The sequence below is a fragment of the Pongo pygmaeus genome, chromosome 3, assembly GCF_028885625.2.
Source record: "Pongo pygmaeus isolate AG05252 chromosome 3, NHGRI_mPonPyg2-v2.0_pri, whole genome shotgun sequence".
Classification (NCBI taxonomy): domain Eukaryota; kingdom Metazoa; phylum Chordata; class Mammalia; order Primates; family Hominidae; genus Pongo; species Pongo pygmaeus.
The window spans coordinates 95,724,938-95,747,894 of record NC_072376.2 but is presented as its reverse complement, the minus strand read 5'-3'; the positions used below and the strand labels follow the sequence as shown (position 1 = coordinate 95,747,894).

The 22,957-nt window shown below is 39.3% G+C and overlaps 1 protein-coding gene across 12 annotated transcripts in view; it reads left to right on the top strand.

The window, feature by feature from the left end:
* Window positions 1–22,957, top strand: part of HELQ (helicase, POLQ like) — a 63,154-nt gene that overhangs the window by 28,311 nt on the left and 11,886 nt on the right. For 5 of the 12 annotated variants that reach the window (XM_054484446.2, XM_054484445.2, XM_054484448.2 and 2 more), the window contains 5 exons: window positions 1,375–1,473; window positions 5,732–5,905; window positions 9,231–9,344; window positions 10,635–10,769; window positions 19,968–20,185. In XM_054484446.2, the coding sequence (XP_054340421.1) occupies window positions 1,375–1,473; window positions 5,732–5,905; window positions 9,231–9,344; window positions 10,635–10,769; window positions 19,968–20,075 (630 nt within the window). In that variant the 3' untranslated portion in view covers window positions 20,076–20,185. Of the gene's footprint in view, window positions 1–1,374; window positions 1,474–4,034; window positions 4,109–5,252; window positions 5,364–5,731; window positions 5,906–9,230; window positions 9,345–10,634; window positions 10,770–19,967; window positions 20,186–22,957 lie in introns of those variants that run through there. The other 7 variants (XM_063663834.1, XM_063663833.1, XR_008502019.2 and 4 more) reach the window with 6 other exon arrangements.

The following is a 22,957-nucleotide window of genomic DNA, read 5'->3' as shown; positions in this document are numbered from 1 at the left end:
GTTTTTTAGAGATGAGGCTTTGCCATGTTGCCCAGGCTGGTCTCAAGCTCCTAGGCTCAAGCAATCCTCCCATGTTGGCCTCCCAAGGTGCTAGGATTACAAGTGTAAGCCACTGTACCCAGCCTATTATATGCCTTTTATGAAGTGATTATTCACTTTTTTTCTCTATTAAAATATATTTGGAATTGGATATTTTTTTCTTTCAGTTTTTAAAAATTGTAATCTGGCAACAGCATTTATGGTTTGTTTAATGTTACTTTTCTCTTAAATATAAACATATTTGTTATTGAAAAAAGTAAAGGTTAAAAAAAAGAAAAAAAGATTATCTGTGGTCCTATTTCCCCACAGAAAGTTACTGTTATGATCACTGCATTTTATAATGCCTAGAATGCAAAGAAAACAGTGAAAACCATCTCTGATGACTGAGAGTTTAATTACATGAAAGCTCGGTCAGATCCAAGATGATAATACATTAAACCCAATGACATTAATAACTGAAAAGGAATATTTATTTTACAACCCATCACAAAGTAGAGCTGTCCATACTTATTATGAAGCCAAGTGGTAACATACAGTGTATTATTATTTTACTGTGAACAGGCTAGCTGTACAAATGTATATTAGGGCTGCGTGTGGTGGCTCATGCCTGTAATCCCAGCACTTTGGGAGGCCAAGGTGGGAGGATCACTTGAGGTCTGGAGTTTGAGACCAGCCTGGCCAACACGGTGAAACCTCGTCTCTTCTAAAAGAATACAGAAATTAGCCGGGCACGGTGGTGCACACCAGTATTCCCAGCTGCTCAAGAGGCTGAGGCAGTAGAATCGCTTGAACCCAGGAGGCGGAGGTTGCAGTAAGCTGAGATCACACCACTGCACTCCAGCCTGGGTGACAGAATGAGACTGTCTCAAAAAAAAACAAAAACGTGTATTAGACAGAGGTAGTATACATCTTTTAATCACAGGAAATTAACTTTCTTTTTAATGTCATATTTTTAAATCATTATTGTTTTTTTTTTCTTTTCTCCATCTCTTCTCAACTTCCTGAGTTTACGTTACTCAGGAAGTAAGTTTTTTTAATGTGGCACTATATAATGCAATTACTCTCAAAACCTTTCCTTCTCCTTCCCCTCAGCCATCTGGTATTAAACATAATCATATGGTCCATGGAAACCAGTACTTGTGGCTGTGCCTTTAAGTAATTCTGAAGTATGTTATATCCTAATGATATAACTTTAAAACCTGCAATATTTACAAATATATTTATCTTGTTTTTTGTATCCTGAATCATGAGAATGTGATATCAAAAGAAATACTGGATTTGGTTCACATGACAGATATTTTGATGTTTCCATCTATTTGCTCTTTTTCCATGTAGTTCAGCCAACTCAGTCCAGCAGAACAAAATGTAGCTGCCATTCTTGGAGTCTCTGAAAGCTTTATTGGGAAGAAAGCATCAGGCCAAGCCATCAGGAAGGTACCACATTCTTTTTTTCTTCCTAAATAATAAGTTCACTCAACACTTAGTTCACTCACTAAGTTCACTCAACAAAATTAATACCATTATATTGATCTTTTTTGGTTTACATTTTTTCCTTTAAATTAGCATAATGCTCATTTTACTACTTAAAACATACCTGAGCACCCAAAATGTATGAATATTTTTAAACAACATTTATTTCTGGGTGGTGTGATGGCCTTTTTTTGGGTAGCATGAAATGTTTTCATAATATTACACAATCCTGATATAAGTTCAATTCAAAGGAGGAAATACATTTTCTAGAAACTATATTAGGCTTTCTATTTGGTATCAAGGATTCTAAGATAAGACAGGTCTGGGTTTTTTGTTACTGCTTTTGTCATCCTCAAAGAACTCCTAGTCTAGTACTTGTATTACATAAAGCATTTTAGAAGGTTAAAGGGGATAAGCTAATACTCGTTTGTGTGATATCTTATATTTTGGTGTTTTAAAATTCAGTCAGCAGGCATGAAGCAAGTTATCAAATGCATACATTAACTTTAAGAGAAATTGAAGTAATTCTTTCATAACCATACCTTCGATTTCCTTAAGAGAATGTTATTTTCCCGCTTGTAATACACTTTTTTTTTCATTTTAAATTTTATTTGGCAATCCAATTTACATTGAAACCTAGTTACCTTCCATTTTCCCCCACACCTTTTTTTTTTTTTTGAGGTGCAGTCTCACTCTGTCGCCCAGGCTGGAATGCAGTGGCATGATCTTGGGTCACTGACGCCTCCACCTTCCGGGTTCAAGCAATTCTCCTGCCTCAGCCTCCTGAGTCACTGGGATTACAGGCGCCCACCACCATGCCTGGCTAATTTTTGTATTTTTAGGAGAGACAGGGTTTCACCATGTTGGCCAGGCTGGTCTCAAACTCCTGACCTCAGGTGATCCACCCGCCTTGTTCTCCCAAAGCACTGGGATTACAGGTGGCTCCCAGGTTGGGAGCCACCACACCCAACCTCCCCTATACCTTTTAAATTTGCATAGACAGTACAGATTTCATTTTGTAAAATGGAAGATGATGTTTACATACACTTAAATTGATGGTGCAGTGTCCCATGCATCACTGTGTCATAAAATCAAAAATATTGGGCCTGGCACAGTGGCTCACGCCTGTAATCCCAGCACTTTGGGAGGCTGAGGTGGGCGATCATGAGGTCAGGAGTTCAAGACCAGCCTGACCAACATGGTGAAACCCCATCTCCACTAAAAATACAAAAATTAGCTGTGTGTGGTGGTGGGCACCTGTAATCCCAGCTACTCGGGAGGCTGAGGCAGGAGACTCACATGACCTGGGAGGCAGAGGTTGCAGTAAGCCTAGATCACACCACTGCACTCCAGCTTGGGTGACAGAGCAAGACTCCATCTCAAAAAAAAAATAATAATAATAATTCCATGAGCCCAACATAGTGGCACATGCCTGTACTCCTAGCTTCTCAGGAAGCTGAGGCAAAAGATTTGCTTGTACTCAGGAGTTTCAGGATAGCCTGGGCAACATAGTGAGACCCTGTCTGAAAAATAAAAATAAAAGTATCTGTAGTACTTAAGCATTCATGTTATCACAATTTTTAGATTGAGTCTTTTACTTTGGAAATGGCTATGTTGTTTAGACCTTCAAAATGCTGAATAAAAATATTTCTTAAAACAAATCTTTTATGTCAAACTCTAAAATGTAAAATAACAATATCATTAATTTGGAACTAATTATCAAATAATAATAAACATGCAAAAATCTTATTAGAATAATATATATTTTTAAGCTTGAATCCAGAATTTATTTTTGTTACATTTAATGTAATATAGTCAACAAATATTTGCCAAATTAATACATATTTAAAATAGTATGGACATGAACTTATCTTAATTACAAATGGATCAATTACTAGTTTAATGTTTTGGAGGTATAATTTTTTAAAACTCTAGAGAACATATTTAAGTACTTAAAATCTAATTGATTTCTCCACGTTGAAAAAGAGGCCCCCACCCGACCTTTTTTGAACATTCTTGATTTCTTGCAAAAGATTTTTTTTTTTGAGACAGAGTCTCGCTCTTGTCACCCAGGCTGGAGTGCAATGGCACGATCTCAGCTCACTGCAACCTCCGCCCCCCAAGTTCAAGCGATTTTCCTGCCTTAGCCTCCCAAGTAGCTGGGATTACAGCTGCTCACCACCACACACAGCTAATTTTTGTATTTTTAGTAGAGACGGGGTTCCACCATGTTGGCCAGGCTCATCTTAAACTCCTGACCTCAGGTGATAGGCCTACCTCAGCCTCCCAAAGTGCTCGGATTACAGGCGTGAGCCACCATGCCCTGCCGCAAAAGATCTTGAAATTGGCATAAAGCATTGTATTTTGCCATATAATAATTATATCGTTTTTCTTGGCTTAGGAAATACATTCTAAGAAAAAACCTACATTGACTCAATTTGTAGTTAGTACTGAAGATGCACTAAAATTGGGAAATTAAATAGCTTTCTTTTCCTACTTGATGTTCAGCTGTCATACTTTTTCAGCTTAATGCTCTTAAAAAAGTGATCCAGTATCAACATGCAGAATATGTAACTCATACATCCTTCAATTTGTCACCGTAAGTTCTCATTTCATTCTTTTACTATGGTGGAGGATATAATTTTATATTTTATTTTATTTTTTATTTTACAGTTTTTTTGTAAATAGAGACAGGGTTTCACCATGTTGCCCAAGCTGGTCTTGAACTCCTGAACTTAAGAGATCCTCCTACCTCAGCCTCCCAAAGTGCTGGGATTACAGGTGTGAGCTACCACTCCCAACCTCTAATTTTATTTTTTATACCTACTTTTTCTTTTTTAAGTTCATCTTTTTGCCCTCAATTTTAAGAATTAATTAGTTTCTAAGCTAGCTATGAAATCCTTTATGCACAAATATGGCCATCAGGCACCACAGGCAAAAGCAGGTACACAGAATCGAAATCATCAACTACAGGAAGCATTTTTCTATCTCTTTCAGGTGTTTTAGCTTGGACCATGTGGAAACCATAGGATCTAATATTTACTCTTAGTTTATAATATAGACAAGCTTATTAACATATTTATCTAAAGTACATTTGTCTAATTTATAATAATAATCACATACGTACACAATTTACAAATACCAAGTAACTGTAAAAGTCTCTCTCCCCAATTCCTTCCTTTCCTGTATTCATTTTCTACAACCGCCATAACAAATTACCACAAATGGGTGGCTTAAAACAACAGAAATTTATTCTCCCACAGTTCAGGAGACCAAAAGTCCAAAATCAAGGTATTAGCAATGTTGATTCCTTCAGGAGCCTCTGAGGAAAAAGCCATCCGTGCCTCTTTCCTAGCTTCTGTTGGTTACTGGCAGTCCTTGGTGTTCCTTGGCTTATAGATGCATCCCTCCAATCTCAGCCTCCATCTTCACATTGCTGCCTTCTCTGTGTCTCTCTGTGTCTTCTCCTCTTATAAGGACACTAATCATTGAATTTAGAGCCCACTGTAAATCCAGGATGATTTCACCTAGAGACCCTTAACTAATTGTATCTGCAAATATCTTGTTTCCAAGTAAGATCACATTTACAGGTACCAGGGGTTAGGATTTGTACATTTCTTTTTGTGGAGTGATGGAGAGGGGGTACAATTCCTTCCCTGTAGAAGGAAGTTTAATTTATATTGGAAATAATTTGGTTTATCTTTTAACTTTTATTTATTTTTATTTTTTTTTTTTTGAGACAGGGTCTCACTCCGTCTCCCAGGCTGAGTGCAGTGGTGCTATCTCGGCTCCCTGCAATCTCTGTCTCCTGGACTCAAGTGATCCCTCAGCCTCCCAAGTAGCCAGGACTACAGGTGCGCACCACCACACCCAGCCACGTTTTTTGTTAGTTTGTTTTTTTGTGGAGACGGAGTTTTGCCATGTTGTCCAGGCTGATCTCAAACTCTTGGGCTCTTGCAATCCATCTGCCACAGCCTCCCAAAGTACTGGGATTACAGGCATGAGCCACTCCTCCTGGCCTTATCTTTTTTTTATAGTTGGAAAAATGATAATAAATTTGAATTAATCTGAAGTACATCTGTTAGAAATTAGTTTTGTTTCTATGGAATTATTCTATCCTTGCTATTCTGTAATACAACTTCAGTTTTCCTTTTGTCCAATTTTAATAACATACATTTTTAGCAGGTCTAGTAAATGAATTTATTTGATTGTATCTTTCTAGAAGGTGGACAAGGACATTGTCAACAGGCTATATCTGTCTTTTGTTCTTTATACCTTGCTCAAAGAGACCAACATTTGGACTGTATCTGAAAAATTTAATATGCCTCGAGGATATATACAAAATCTTCTCACTGGAGCTGCCTCATTCTCATCTTGTGTATTACATTTCTGTGAGGTAATTTCATTGAATATATGATATGTACTTTGTGCATCTTCTGGTTTTAACTGTTACTAAACTAATAAGCCAGTTAGTCAGTATGTCAGCATTTTCTTGTTGACATATTCTGTTATTACGGAGCACTAAAAAACTATTTAAAATATACGTTTGTTTTTATCTGTTTATGAAACTACTATTATGTACTTACGGTAACAATACAAAAATTACTGAGTCAACTAAAAGACATAATGAAAAGTGTCTTTTTAACCCAACTCTTAAAGCCACCATTAATAGTTTCAGGTATTCAGAATTAACTGTTAAAAACAACCTATTGAAGTAGATTCCATGTGAATGTCTTTCACCTGAGTAATAAAAATGTCAGGTGTTTGATTAGTAAGTTACCTATATCCAACAGCTACCATGCGACTATTTAGTACCATATTCTCTTTTTAAAAAAATTTAATTTTGACTGGATGCCATGGCTCCCGCCTGTAATCCTAGCACTTTGGGAGGCTGAGGCAGGTGGATCACTTGAGCCCAGGAGTTCGAGACCAGCTGCTTGAGCAATGTGACAAAACCCCTCTCTACAAAAAATAACAATAATTAGCCAGCTGTGGTCCCAGCTACTTGGGTCTCACTCTGATGCCCAGGCTGGAGTGTAGTGGTGCAATCCAGGCTCACTGCAGCTTTGACCTCCGGGGCTCAGGCGATCCTTCTGCCTCAGCCTCCTGAGTAGCTGGGATCACAGACATGTGCCACGACACCTGGCTAATTTTTTTTGTTTTTTTGAGATGGAGTCTCAGGCTGGAGTGCAGTGGTGCAATCTTAGCTAACTGCAACCCCCGCCTCCCGGGTTCATGCAGTTCTCCTGCCTCAGCCTCTAGAGTAGCTGGGATTACAGTCACTCAACACCACTCCCAGTTAACTTATGTATTTTTAGTAGAGATAGGGTTTCACCATATTGGCCAGGCTGATCTCGAACTCCAGACCTCAAGTGATCCACCTGCCTGGGCTTCCCAAAGTGTTGGGATTACAGGCATAAGCCACAGTGCCCAGTCAATTTTTTAAATTTTTTTGTACAAATGAGGGGGGATCTCACCATGATGCCCAGGCTGGTCTTGAACTTCAGGCTGAAGTGATCCTCTAGGTTGGCCTTCCAAAGTGCTAGGATTACAGGCATGAGCCGCCACTCCTGGCCCCATATTCTCTTGATTGCCACTGTAATGTAGTATATTTGCTTCCAGTGTCAGGCAGCTATTTAAAGTTTTTATATCAAATGTGTGTTTTATAGAACAATTTAAGAAGGAAACCTTATATTGGCCATATGCATTTGTGATGGATTTAAGACTTTATTAAAATAAGCTTTCAGAATTCCTTTAAATAGCACAATAAAGCTTACCAGGCTTTTACATCCAGATAGTTTTTTTATGTGTTTATAATGTAAGCCATTTTTGCTGCATTTAAATTTCTTCTTATTGGGTGGCATAATAATCCTTTCTGTATTTGGTTCCAAGTCAATTTTTTAAAACTTTTTTCCCATGAATTGTTTTCTAAACTTAAAATTTACTTCATTTTCCCTTTCTTAAACCTTCATATTCTGTATATGTATACGGCAATTAATTCTATCATATGTGCTAATGAAGGTAGTAAATAATTCAAACATACTTGGCTTTCAATTGAATGATAATTATTTTAACAAATTTAGCTTTCTAAATATCTTTTACTTGTGCTGATTTTTAAATGTTGGTTTTTACCCCCGAGCACATGCTAGTTAAACAGAAGACAAAAATTATGGGTAATAAGAAGAAGCTAGCCTTTAAAATCTATTTTCTTAAGTTTTCTATATTTGTTGTTTTGTATATTTAAAGACGTTCTCCCTAATATTTTTTCCCTTTGTTTTCATTGCGACTATGAGGACTTGAGCCTTATAGAATTGTTCAAGTAAAAAACTCTATAAAGCATCAAGAAAAACAGCAATAATTTGATGGCTAATCCTAAGAAAAATCTAGCTGACAATTTGTACTCTAATTTACTTCATTTATATATATCATAATTATATAATTACATATAATATAATATAAATATTATATAATTATATGATATATATTACATGTGTATAATTTTTCAAATTATTATCAATAGAGACAGGGATCTTGCTGTGTTGCCCAGGCTGGCCTCAGACTCCTGGACTCAAGCAGTTCTCCCACCTTGGCCTCCCAGAGTGCTGGGATTACAGGCATGAGCCACCACACCTGGTCTGCTTTCAATATTTCAAGGCAGGGGTGTTCAATCTTTTGGCTTCCCTGGGCCACATTGGAAGAAGAATCGTCTTGAGCCACACGTAAAATACACTAACGATAGCTTATGAGCTAAAAAAAAAAAAAAAAAACCTCATGATATTGTAAGAAAGTTAACAAATTTGTTTTGGGTGACATTCAAAGCCATCCTGGGCCGCATGTGGCCTGTGGGCCACAGGTTGGACAAGCTTGTTTTAAGGTATGTTTTATTTTAAAAAGTTATAAATGGTATGAAATGGTACATTAATTGTCTTAGTTAAGATGCTTTTAACTACAAGTTACAGAAAAACTCATCAAGGTTTAAACAGTAAGAAAAAATAATTATTTTATGTAACAGGCATGCCAGAACTAAGGCAGCTTCAGGGTTGATTGATTCAATAGTTAGTTCAAGGTTTTCTTCTTTTTACTCTGCCATCTTCATTACGTTGATTTCTTTCTTAGTAGTCACAAAATGGCTAGCTAATGCTGTTCCATTCATCATGTACTCTCACAGTGATATCCAAAGGCTAGAAAGGGACCTTTAAAATAAAATAAACTACTATAATAGAATATTGCAAATATCTATGACAAAATATTATCTTGAATTACCATTTACCCATCTAGCTTTAACAGTTATTGACTCATGGCTTCCAGTATTTTTATTGTTGTATTGTTGCATTGAACATCATGTTATGTTTGAATATTTCCATATTTAATATTCATCTTCCGGATAAATTCCAGGCATAGGAATTGTTTTTAGTCACTTGGGAAAGAAAAACTGTGCATTTGCTTCCAGGTATTTTGATTCAAATGACCAGAACTCTTTTTATTGACTTATTTTTCAATTTTCAATCTTTTCCTCATCCTAAAACCAGTTCCTCAGATTCCTCAGAGTCCTCCCCATGTTTCTTCACATCTGTTTTGCTTAGAATCATCTTTCATCTCTGGCTTAACTCAAGTTCCAGAACTTGTATAAGGAACATTCTCTCTGAGCCCCCTGTCACACAAACCAAACTTTGAAATAACTTACAAAATTTAAATTTTATACATTTCTTTGTGTTCTACAGGAGCTTGAGGAGTTTTGGGTTTACAGAGCCCTTTTGGTAGAACTTACCAAGAAGCTGACTTACTGTGTAAAGGCAGAATTAATCCCTCTCATGGAAGTTACTGGAGTTTTAGAGGTCAGTAGCTTGCTGGTTTCCCAACTGAAATTATGTTGAATTAATACAGAAGCCAGGTTTTATTATTTTGTGAAGTCTTAATACAGAGGAAGTGATAGCAAGAGCCTTATTGCTCATTTGTCATGGGAATCTTTTATTAAAACAAATAGCTGCTATGGCCTTCCAGAAATCCACTGTTACTAGATGGCATACCTGATGAAAAAATCTCAGTTGTGAAAAAAAAAACATAACAGGAAGGGTGGGGGTGACTGTCTCCAAGTATGTTGTGCTACCAATTGTCCTTAACACTTCTTCCTTCCTCCACTCCTTTGAAGAATTACCTTCTGTCAGTTTGGACTCAGTGCTTGTTTAAGGTAATGGTGATTCAGTGGCAGCAAGGGTCATTTGTATTTTTTCTAAGAGAGTAAGAAGAAAGGGTTCGCAACTGGTTTTCCAGCTTTCTATTTTCAGCCAACCCTCAACTTCAGTTTATTCTCTGTCATTCAGTTCTTGAGTCAGAGGAGTTCTACGTAGGACACACACACACACACACACACACAGAGACACCGTTGGTCCACACACACACACACACACACACACACACACACAGAGACACCGTTGGTCCCCTGAGTAGATGGTGAGAACACTGAAAGATATTGGACTTGGCCGGATGAGGTGGCTCATGCTGTAATCCCAGCACTTTGGGAGGCCAAGGTGGGTGGATCACTTGAGGTCAGGAGTTCAAAACCAGCCTGGCCATCATGGTGAAACCCCATCTTTACTAAAAATACAAAAATTATCCAGGTGTGTTGTCGTGCGCCTGTAATCCCAGCTACCTGGGAGGCTGAGGCAAGAAAATTTTGTGAACGTGGGAGGAGGAGGTTGCCATGAGCCAAGATCGCACCATTGCACTCCAGCCTGGGCAACAGAGCAAGACTCTGTCTCAAAAAAAAAAAAGAAAAGAAAAGAAAAGAAAAAGAAGAAAGAAAGAAAGATACTGGACTGGAACATTTTACTTGAGGATATGAGATGATGCCACCAACCTAAGTGCCTTAATGGGTTTCTATTCTTGATTGCAGCACACATCAGTTGACTCAAGCTGCATAGAACTATAGTTACCTTGTAGTCAGTTTGGAACCACCCAAATGCATTTTTAAAAATTCCTCAGGATTCTCATGTCTTATCTCTTCATATTTACTTTATTTTATCCCAGTCTCTTACATGCAGTTTTTGTTCTTTTCAGTGAAGTGCTTAATTTTCTTTTTTCTAATCCCAAACTATTATCCTACTGATTTTTGTAACACTTTTCAGGGTCGAGCAAAACAGTTATACAGTGCAGGTTACAAAAGTCTAATGCACTTAGCTAATGCAAATCCTGAAGTGCTCGTAAGGACAATTGATCATTTATCAAGACGCCAAGCCAAGCGAATTGTTTCATCAGCAAAGGTAAGCAAACAAACCATTTTTTAACCTTAATAATCTTGCGTAGTGTTATTTCCTTGTATTGTAGACATCAGAACAAAAACATTTCACATTGCATAACTGTTTATTTCTATAGATACAAAAGTACATACTCATATTTGTGAGTAAAAATAGTGCATCTGTTGTGACACAAGCCTTGCTAAACAGAAAAAGGACCTGCTAAAAAATAAAATTTCAGTGGTGGCTCATACCTGTAATCCCAGCTCTTTGGGAGGTCAAGATGGGAGGATGGCTTGAAATCAAGAGTTTGAGACCAGCCTGGGCAACATAATGAGACTGTTTCTGCAAAAAAATTTAAAAACTAACGGTGTGGTGGTTTGTGCTGTAGTTGTAGCTACTCAGGAGACTGAGGCAAGAGGATCGCTTGAGCCCAGGAGTTCAAGGCTGCAGTGAGCTAGGATGACAGAGTGAGACCCTGTCCCCCCAAAAAAAAATGCCAGGCATGGTGCCTCATGCCTGTAATCCCAGCACTTTGGGAGATCGAGGCAGGTGGATTGCCTGAGGTCAGGAGTTCGAGACCAGCCTGGCCAACATGGTGAAACCCCATCTCTACTAAAAATACAAAAATTAGCCGGGCTTGGTGGCACACACTTGTAATCCCAGCTACTTGGGAGGCTGAGGCAGGAGAATTGCTTGATCCCAGGAGATGGAGATGGCAGTCAGCCGAGATCATACCACTGCACTCCAGCCTGGCCGACAGAGCAAGATTCTGTCTCAAAAAAAAAAATGGCTGGGTTCAGTGGCTCACACCTGTAATCCCAGCACTTTGGGAGGCCAAGGCAGGTGGATCACTTGAAGCCAGGAATTTGAGACCAGACTGGCCAACATGGTAAAAACCCTGTCTCTACTAAAAATATAAAAATTAGCCAGGCATGGTGGCCCACACCTGTAGGCCCACACCTGCAACCCAGCTACTCAGGAAGCTGATGCATGAGAATCACTTGAACCCAGGAGGTGGAGGTTGTAGTGAGCCAAGATTACGCCACTGCACTCCAGCCTGGGTGGCAGAGTGAAAGTCTGTCTAAAAAAAAAAAAAAAGACAATTTCAAGTGTTCATTGAAGTACAAAGAACCCTGGAAGTCACTGAGCTCTGCCTCCCAAAGTTCTCTTCACAGGAATCCTTTCCTCAGCATCCCGACATCTGGTCTCTCCACCTTTGAGCACCATCACTGACAAGGAGCTTGCATCATCAAAAATTAGGTTGTTCTATTTTTGTACGCTCTTAGTGTTACAAAAATTATCCTGATATACTGAGGCTAAATTTTGCCTTCTTAAAATTTCTACCATTGCATCAGAGTACTGCCTCTGGAACTGGACTCTTTTTTTGTTTGTATGCTGTTTTTCACATATTCAAAAACAGCTCTTATTGTCCCCAAGGGTTTCTCTTTTCTGTTGTTTTTATCTGTATTAAATAATCAAGTTTTAGGCCATTCACTGTCCTAGTTACCCTTTGCTAGATGCAACCCAGTTTGTCATTGCCTTCTGCTCCCTGTGGGTAAAGCCAATCCACAGCAATTTGAATTATTTCCTTCTTGATCTCAACTATAGTTCTAAGTCTGAAATTGCTTGGCTTCTTTGAAGCTTCACTGTTTTACAATTTTCATATATAAATCAGAATCAACTTTCCATCGTTTTTTAATGGTGCTCACATTGCTTACATTACCTTAATTGTTCTTTACAACAAACCTATGAGGTGGACAAAGTCAGTGTTAACCCCAATTTATAGATGAAACCACTAAGATTGACCTTGTCCCGTTAAATTAGGAGTTCTTGGGGTTGGTAGGGATGAAGTTATAGTCATTTTCTTTGCCATAGCACCTAAAAAAAAAAAGGTTCATTAAACTTTCACACACTTGTTTCATCATTTACTAGTGATGTTTGCCTAACTCCATTATTTCCATGATGCTTATCATGAGGTGATTTTCTAACTTCATTATTCCTTCTGGATTTATTTACTGATGTTTTACTGTGAGGAAAAGCTTTTCCTTTGTTTATTCATTTATCAGTATGTGCTCATAGGTTCAAACATATTCAATGGGTTATAACCCATTAATAACATTACTTATTTTGGTGCTCAAATGGCCTCAGATTTGGCCAGTGGAAGCCCCTGAAAACTGGTTTGTGTGGCTTTTTGACCTGTCATCATCATTCTTGAAGTATTTTCTTACTTTCTGGCTGTGTCTGTCAGCATCTAATCATTAGGAGGCAGAAACCACACAGTAATTTGAACAGGCCTCTAAGGGGTCAATAGAACTTTAAAGAATTCAGGAAGGAATACATTTGAGAGACAGTCCACCCCCACCCCACAGCACCCCTGTAGATGGGATCCGGACTTCATTGCCACTGGATGCTGGGAAGTTTGTTGTGGTGCTACAGCCAAGGCTAATAAGCAGAAACTGCCCATGGAGTGCTGACAAAACTGCCAGGAAGCTGCCTACAATGTACTGTTGAACTTGCCCAGAAGCCAGCTCTAGGGCCCATGGAACTAGGGCACTATCTAGGAACACCCTAGCTGATGTATGTCTATGTATTTTTCTATGCTTATGTGTAAATTACTGAAGGCCATGAGCTCATACTGATAACCCTAATTCTGATTTTTCCACGTACATACGTTACATAACAGAGTCTAACTCCAAAATTTAGTGGCTTAAAACAGCCATCTTATTTTGCTCATGTTTTTATAGATTAGGAATTCTGGAGGGGTGCAGCTGGGTGCTTCTCACTTGGATCTCAGGCAACTGTAGTCAGAAGTTGACTGGAGCTATAGTCATAAGGCCCAACCGAGCTGGATGACCCAGGTGACACTCACATGACCAACAGCTGATAATTGGAGGCAACTGGGGCTTTTCAGCTTTCAACTGGAGCAACTGCATATGGCCTTTCCATGTGGCTTCAGTCTTTATGGCATAGAAACTAGGTTTTGAGAGGGAATGTCCAGAAAATGAGCATTCTAAGATATCCAGGCAGAAAATGCAAGAAGTCTTCTGAGCCAACCTCAGAAGTTATACAGTGTCATTTCTACTGCATACTGTTGGTTACTAGAAAACCATTAAGACCTAGATTGAAAGGAAAGGGGATCAGACCACCTCTTCATGAGAAGAGTGTCAAATAATTCGCAGTCATCTTTAAAATCTGCCCTCTGGTCACAAATTGTTTCTGTTCCTCCCACATGCAAAATATATTAACCCCCAAAAGGCTTTTCCATTATAGCTTCTATTAGGAAAAACTCAAAGTCTTTTTATTGTTGTTGTTCTCCCACTCAACACTCAACAAACACAACACAGACAGAAGATTTCTGTGACCAAATGTGAGGGATTTCTCCCCAAAAAACAAGCAATCATTTCTGTAGCAGACATCAGCTGGGTGTCCTGACACTGTCTAGCTGGAGTCTGGGCTTCTAAAACTTCTTACCAATTCAAGTTGGGGTTCCCTCAACCTCTTCTCTGGGTTCCATCAGCTCACGAAACTCAGGAAAACATGCGTATAATAAAGGATATCACAAAGATACAGATGAAGAGATTCATAGGGCAAGGTATGGGGGAAGTGGCACAGAGCTTTCATGCCCTCCCTGGGCACAGCACCCTCCATGTGTTCAGCTGTCTGGAAGCTCTGTGAACCCTGTACTCTTAGACCTCTTATAGAAACTTTATTGGGTTGGCATGATTGATAATCATGTAGAAATGTGACTGGACAGAAAAGGTATGATTTATTAATAATACTAACAGACTGAGTGGGGAAACCCAGCAAGACCCATCTGTTCAGATTCTTCTGGCCTCTCTGTGCAGCATTCCTTTCTTCAGAGTATGGGGCAGGACACTCTGGGATGAGGGTCTTTTTACTTGTTTTTGGAGACAGGGTCTTGCTCTGTTGCCCAGGCTGGAGTGCAATGGCACAATCATAGATCACTGCAGCCTTCCCCTCCCAGGCTCAAGCAGTTCTCCCATCTCAGCCTCATGAGTAGCTAGGAATAGAGACAGGTGCCACGCCTGGCTAATGTTTTTAATTTTTAATAGAGACAAGGTTTTGCTATGTTGCCCAGGCTGGTCTTGAACTCCTGGCCTCAAGCAATCCTTCCATCTTGGCTTCCCAAAGTGTTGGGATTACAGCATGAGCCACTGCACCCAGCCTGGAATGAGGGTTTTAAGACCCAATGATCAGATTAAAGTTCTGCCTTAGGCAGGCGAAAGGAGGGCAGAAGAAGGTCAGAGAGAGAAATTCTGTTTTCTGAGGTCTAAAGTGCCCCATCATTGTAACAAGAGCTGTGGGAGTTATAAGCCAGGAACCGTGGATGAAGACCAATATATGTCTATCATAATATCACAGCATCAGACTCAGATCCAGTATTCTAAATCAAGTCCGGGTGTGAGTGATACACCTTCAGTACAGTTTCACAAGTTACAGTTCTTAATCTGAAGACCAGTGAACTAAAGAGACACTACATAAAACAGTGAAACCAGAAATAGGATAACCATAGTACACTCTTATTCATAAAGAAGGAAAATGGGTAGTGCATAGCAGCAGTTCTGAAATCTAGCCAGCCATATGTGGCCAGTTTGTTAATTATGTCCCAGTTCTTCTCCTGGGAATGGTTTTCCTTGGCTTTGGGTTATCTCATTTGAGCCATTCTCCCTTTTCCATAGGCAATAAACCCATGTTTGCTGCTAGGTAGCTTTCTCAGTGTGCTTCCTATATGTAGTTCAAGAATATTGAAGTTCAAGAGTTCAGGGTCAGGTGTAGTGGCTCACACCTGTAATCCCAGCACTTTGGGAGACCAGAGTGGGAGAATCACTTAAGGCCAGGAGTTTGAGGTCAGCCTGGGCAACATAGCAAGACCCTGTTCCTACAAAAGAAAATTTTTTTTTAAATTAGCCAAGCATGGTGATGTGTGCCTGTGGTCCCAGCTACTCATGAGGCTGCAATGGGAGGATCATTTGAGCCTGGGGAGATGAAGGCTGCAATCAGCTATGATCATGCTACTGCACTCCAACCTGGGCAACAAAGTGAGACCTTATCTCTATTTTATTTTTAATTTAATTAAATTAATTAATTTTATTTATTTATTTATTTATTTTGAGACAGGGTCTCACTCTGTCACCCAGGCTGGAGTGCAGTAGCATGATCTTGGCTTGCTGCAGCCTTAACCTCCCAGGCTCAAGCAATCCTCCTACTTCAGCCTCCCAAGTAACTGCAACCACAGGCGGGCACCACTATGCCTAACTAAGTAACCTTTTTAAATTTCTTTTTCACCATGCTGCCCAGGCTGGTCTCCAACTCCTGAGCTCAAGCGATCCACCCTCCTCAGCCTCCCAAAATGCTGGGATTACGAGTGAGCCACCATGCCTGGGGGAGACCTTATCTCTAAATTAAAAAAAACGAAAAGTTCAAAGGCACTTGATGTTTTGTATTGTCTGTCTCTTTTTATTCAATCTGGTATATCTTTTAAAACATTGCAGTTTCTTATTTGTCTATTTATAATCTCTATGTTGCTTGACTTTCTTTTTTTTTTTTTTTTTTTTTGAGGCAAGGTCTCCCTCTCACTCTAACTGGAATGCAGTGGCACAATCATGCCTCACTGCAACCTTAGCCTCCCAAGCTCAGTTGATCCTCCCACTTCAGCCTCCCAGGTAGCTGGGACCACAGGCATGCAGCATCCACCACACCGAGCTAATTTATGTAATTTTTTTTTTTTTTTTTTTTAGAGATGGGGTTTTTCCATGTTGCCTGGTTTGGTCTCGAACTCCTGGGCTCAAGCAATCTGCCCACCTTGGCCTCCCAAAGTGCTGGGGTTACAAGTGTGAGCCACCTTGCCTATCCTAGCATGGCTTTCTTACAGTGTGGATGCTAGGGTCTGAGAGGGAGGATTCACATGACCTTGGAATGATCTCATTTCAAGACCCCAAGGCCCTTTTTAAACTGAGCCCTGTCATGTGGCATCATTTCTTCTGCATTCTATTAGTTATAAGTGAATCACAAAGGCTAGCACAGATTCAAGAGGAGAATTAGATCCCATCTCAATGAAGGTGTCAAAGAATTTCCAATCATCTTTAATTTGCCACACTAATCCCGTATAGGACTTGCTATATAGTCTTCCTCTTTTTCATATTTGTACTTCCTTTCTCCAATAATGAGAAACCTCATCCCTGTGTTTATTAATATATTTGTTTTCCTCAATCTTAGAATGCACTGAAAGTAACTGCAGAATTGTTAAATTGTACCACTCCAAAAAAAAAACAAATTCAGTATTTATTTACAGCACTTTTTGTCTTCAATCTGAGAGTATATAATTAAAATAATGTGTTAAAATGTTACTTGGTTTGGGGTTTAAAAAAAATCTGCTTCAGTGTGGTTGTTATACATTCGAAACACAAATTCTACTGGTATTCCATTTTAGTTCTTCTCCTTCCCTCACAGATATTTTTTTAGGGGAAGTGGGGAGGAACTAGGTCTCTGTCACCCAGGCCAGAATGCGGTGGCACCATCATAGCTCGCTGCAGCCTTGAACTCCCAGGCTCAAGTGATCCCACCTTAGCCTCCTGAGTAGCTGGGACTATAGGTATGGGCCACCATTCCTGGCTAATTTTTTTGTTGTTGTTGTAGAGGCTTGGTCTCACTACATTGCCCAGGCTGGTCTCTAACTTCTGGCCTCAAGCAATCCTCCTGCCTCAACCTCCCAAAGTGCTGGGATTATAGGTCTGAGCCACCATGCCCAGCCTATCTCATTTTTATTCTCTTTATTGTTTTCCTGCTTTTTAAATTTTTTCAGTGGCCCTAATTAGGTTTTTTATTTAAATCTGTTTTTCTATGGACACCCAGTTATTTAGTTATAGTTATTAGTTTTTATTTCTAATATGATTTTGCCTTTTTCTTTTATTTCATTCCTGAGCTCAGTCAACTTTTGTATCATTTCTTCCAGTTTTTGTCCATGTCGGTTCTTAGTTTTTTAACTTCTTATTTAGAGAGCATTTCTACTCCTCCTCATATCTCCAGATTTTTATTTGAGAATATTTAATTTTGTTTGGAGTGTTGTATTACAGTTTTTCTGCTTCATGGTTTGCTTTCAGGGAGGGAAATTTTTATGAGCTGAAGAGTTTGGGTTCTTATTTGTTTTTCTCTTTTTTTTTTTTTTTTTTTTTTTTGAGACAGAGTATCGCTCTCTTGCCCAGGCTGGAGTGCAGTGGTGCAATCTCGGCTCACTGCAACCTCCGCCTCCCAGGTTCACGCCATTCTCTTGCCTCAGCCTCCTGAGTAGCTGGGACTACAGGCGCGCGCCACCTCGCCTGGCTAATTTTTTTTTTGTATTTTTAGTAGAGATGGGGTTTCACTGTGTTAGCCAGGATGGTCTCGATCTCCTGACCTCATGATCCACCCACCTTGGCCTCTCAAAGTGCTGGGATTACAGGCGTGAGCTACCACGCCCAGCCTTGTTTTCTTTTTATATAGTAGTTTTGTATAGATAAGAACCACTTGTGCTTCTGCATATCTTGGACAATGCAGTCATTTGGAATGGTTTATGAGATCCCAGTTCAAGAGTGTTCTCTTCTGTCAGAGTAGCAAAGTATTTTTCTTTAATGGATGACTTGGGGTGGGAGAGGAATGCAAGGAGGGTTTGTGTCCTTTGTTTTTTTGTTTGTTTGTTTGTTTGTTTGATTTCCTTTTGCCCTACAAGATTGTAAATTTTGTCCTTTTTTCCTCTTCTCCTCATGGCTGAGCTTCCAAAAGGCACCTCCCTTTTCACCCATTCTCTCCCCTAAAAGCATTGCCTTTCCAAGACTGCCTCCTAGAGTCCCACATGCATTTTAAATATCTTCCTATAAACAATGCTTTAATCAACCAACATTCTTTTTTCAGTATTTTTATATTTGGGTAGGCTTTTTCTCTCTGGAGGTGATCTTATTTCATTTTAGACCCTCTATTTCCCTCTTATCTTGTTCATGTGTTTTTTTCTTTTCTCAACCCCATCTGGATCTCTGCAAACACTTGGGTGGGAGCTCAAGAAACTGGTTTTGGCTGAGTGTAGTGGCTCACACTATAATCCCAGCACTTTGGGAGGCCAAGGCAGGAGGATCATTTGAGCCCAAGAGTTTGAGAACAGCCTGGACAACATAGGGAGATCCAGTCTCTACAAAAAAAGCTTTTTAAATTTTTTTTAATTAAAAAAAAAAAAAAAGAGGCTGGGCATGGTGGCTCACACCTATAATCCCAGCACTTTGGGAGGCCGAGGCAGGCAGACCATGAGGTCAAGCAGTGGAGACCATCCTGGCCAACATGGTGAAACCCCATCTCTACTAAAAATACAAAAATTAGCTGGGTGTGGTGGTGCGTGCCTGTAGTCCCAGCTACTCAGAAGGCTGAGGCAGGAGAATCACTTGAACCCAGGAGGCAGAGGTTGCAGTGAGCTGAGATCACGCTCCAGCCTGGCGACAGAACAAGACTCCGTCTTAAAAAAAAAAAAAAAAAAAAAGGGTTGGCGGGGGGGAGTGGAATTTATTCTTCCAGAAATTGGTGGGCTTTTTTAAACAAGTAATTTGAGGTTGTTGATATTCTGTGTATTATAGTAATACTAACACAAGGGTTTTGTGTAGTTTAGTTATTATTCTTATTGATCTATGTAGCTTATTATTCGGCAAAAATTCATTGACATCTTTTTTATGCCATGTTTGGAAATACTTTTTTTGTTCATTATGTTGCTTTTGAAATTAACAGTTTTAAGTTTAAGAACTTGAATAAAACTTTTATTTGAAATACTGGTAGCTTTTTAAAAGCATACTAAATTTTGAGGAATAATAAAATGCATATATATATAAAGGATAACATTTTTCAGGAGCTAATTAAATTTTTGCAAAATTGTCTTAGATTTTATAGATTAGAAGTTAATTTTTAAGTGGCTGAGTCTTCAATAAAACAAATCTTTGGGAGAATTAAAGCTCCTTTATTTTTGGCGTACTAAAAGGCAGTGATCAGCTAAAATGGTTTTAACTGAATGCCTCATCTTCATTGACTATAATCGTTTATTCTTAAGTGGCAATTTTTCAATCTCATTATAGTTTTAATGTCTAGATTTCTGATGTGTAAGGATTCAGGTGTTCAATGGACAGTGGTAAAACTGTTGGCAATTCTCTAGCAATGCATATTTTGGCCTCACGTCTTAATTTTTTAATGTAGATGCTGTTGCATGAAAAAGCAGAGGCCCTGCAAGAAGAGGTAGAAGAGCTACTAAGATTGCCTTCTGATTTCCCTGGTGCTGTGGCTTCTTCCACTGACAAAGCATGAAGCCATCTGATGAGCATTTTCACATATGAATTATTTATTGTACATGTGTTTTATTAAAGATAACTTAAACTTTATAAATGAAAAAATACATTTCAATTATACATTAAGAACTATGAATAATGTTTGAATATACCTCTTCCCACTAACAATTCATTCTTTGGAATACTTACACATTATTTCTCTGCTAAACAGACTATAGTGTCCACCACAAAATGAAATTCAACTTCATCAACGTTGTGCTCAACCTTTGTATCCAGATCTTTCATTATTCTCTTACCCATTTCTTTCATCACATTGGACTATTTGAAATCCCCAGAATTTTCCTTAGGATTTCCAAACCCTCCATTTCCTAACTGCTTTATGTTATTTCTAATGCATGAAAATTGTCTTTAAAATGCACTAATACTTCAAGGATTAACTAAAAAATGCTAAAATGCTGTCTCTTCTATGAAATTATTCCAGGTTCATCCTCACCCCTACCCCATATCTGGGTGCTCTTTCCCTCCTATAAGCATCATAGACCCCGCATTTATGCCCAGGTCTTTTTGCTGCCGCTACTTTATAATCTGGATGTCCAAGTCCTCCATGTGTGTATGCGACCAGCACCCACACACTTCACTGCACGAAGTAGGAATCTCAGTGAAGAATGAATACTACCCACAATTAACAATTTGAAGCTTTTCTTTAAGCACAATTTAAATATTGCCTCTCCCTTTTCACAATCATAGCTCAAATGTAGATGACACTAGTGCAAGAAAAAAGTGTTAACTAGCAATATTTATGAGTACTGAACTTGTTTGATTAACAATTAACCCACCTGTCTAAGAAACATCCTTTGGAAACTTTGCAAATAGATCCATAGTCTAAGTTATTTGTGCCTTAACATTTTAGGCCATTATAATCTGGTAGTCACTTACCTAGAGTACTAGGTAAATACACAGAAAATATCTATGTGCCAGGAACTCTTATAAGTGCTTTATATGAATTAACTAATTTAATTCTTATAAAATAGTACCTGTGAGACAGGTACTATTATTATCCTCATTTTACAGATGAATAAACTGACACACAGAGAAACTAAAGTAACTTCCCCAAGGTCATAAACTAGTTAGTCACAGAGCAAGGATTCAGACCCATGCAGCCCCAGTGTAACATCCACACACTTAATCATTATACAATAGTGTCTTGGTAAATTTGTCCATTTTATTCCTTCCTAAGTGTTCCTTACACCTGTCCTTGATTTTATCTTTAGCATTACATTCCATCATCCTTGCCCCACTCCCATCGCTGCATTTCCTTACATATGTCAAAGTACGGCATCCTAATGTCCTAGTAGAATTCTGGGCTTCGCCGCACATGTTCCATTTGTTGCAGCTAAAAAGATTGTGAAACAGCAGCTGGCTAGCCTGCTGGCTGTTTGGACCAGCCTCTGAGTTGCATTCACAATGGGCCGTAGTCCAGTCTTGAGGATTTTTTTTAAGTCTAGAAACCCCAGGTTTACTAGTTTGCGCAATTAAGTAAAGCTCTGATTCTTTTTTTTTTTTTTTTTTTTGAGATGATAGGGTCTTGCTCTGTCACCTAGTTCGAGGCTCACTCCCGGGCTCAAGTGATTCTCCCACCTCAGCCTCCCAAGTAGCTGGAACTACAGGTGCGCGTCACTGCCCAGCTAATTTTTGTAGAGAAGGAATTTTGCCATGTTGCCCATGCTGGTCTCGAACTCCTGGGCTCAAGTGATCTGCCCGTCTTGGTCTCCCGAAGTGCTGGGATTACAGACGTGAGCCACTGTGCCAGGTCAAAGGACTGATTCTTGCTAACCAATTTGTAAAAAACTGATTTATAATCCAAGATTAATGTATTAATTTAAGATTAGAGGTGAGGGGGCAGGGAGAAGGGTACCTTTACAGTAACTTGAATACCTGTATCTGCAGTTCAGGACAATCTACACACACACACACACACACACACACACCCTTCTATCAGTGTTTCTCCAGGTCAATCTCAATAAAAGATTGTATCAAGTGTAATGGTGGGTGATTAGCCCTAAAAGATATTAAAATGTAAAGAAACTGAAACAGTTTAGTTCTAGAGAAGTAGATAAGTGGGAAGGAACAAAGTGGGGAATAGAAATAGACCTAAATACGTTTAAGAATTTAATGTAATAGACTGGGCACGGTGGCTCATGCCTGTAATCCAGCAATTTGGGAGGCCGAGGTGGGAAGATTGCCTGAGTTCAGTAGTTTGAGACCAGCCTGGGCAACATGGCAAAACCCCATCTCTACGAAAAATACAAAAAATTAGCCTGGCGTGATGGCACATGCCTGTAGTCCCAGCTACTCGGGAGACTGAGGCACGAGAATCATTTGAACCCGGGAGGCAGAGGAGGCAGTGAGCCAAGATCGCACCACTGCACTCCAGCCTGGGTGACAGAACAAGACTCCATCTCAAAAAATAATAATAATAATAATAATAAACATGGTTTTTCAGTTTTTAGTAATAGAAATGCAAGCATATGTAGCTTAAGCAAAAGGGGACATTTAGTGGCCATGCTCTCAAATAGTAGGCAGCAATAGAATTGGCCTTAGGGCAGCTAGAACCAGAGAATCTTATCACCATCCATACTCACCATCTCTTCTTTGTGGGGCAGCACCAGACCTGCTTCCTTATGGCTTCAAGATGAAAGCAAAAAGAGCTCTCTGCTGCCAACTCTAGTTAGAAAAATCCCCAGGAAGGGTTCTCATTAGTCCCTTGTGGGTCCATTTCCCACCCCTATGAGCAGGATATAGGGTTTAGGTTTGGGTTTTCGTTCTTCAGAAGACAGAGAAGTGGGGATAAGCAGAGAAAACAGCTAATACAGATGACACTTCAAGTCACAGTGGAAAAGA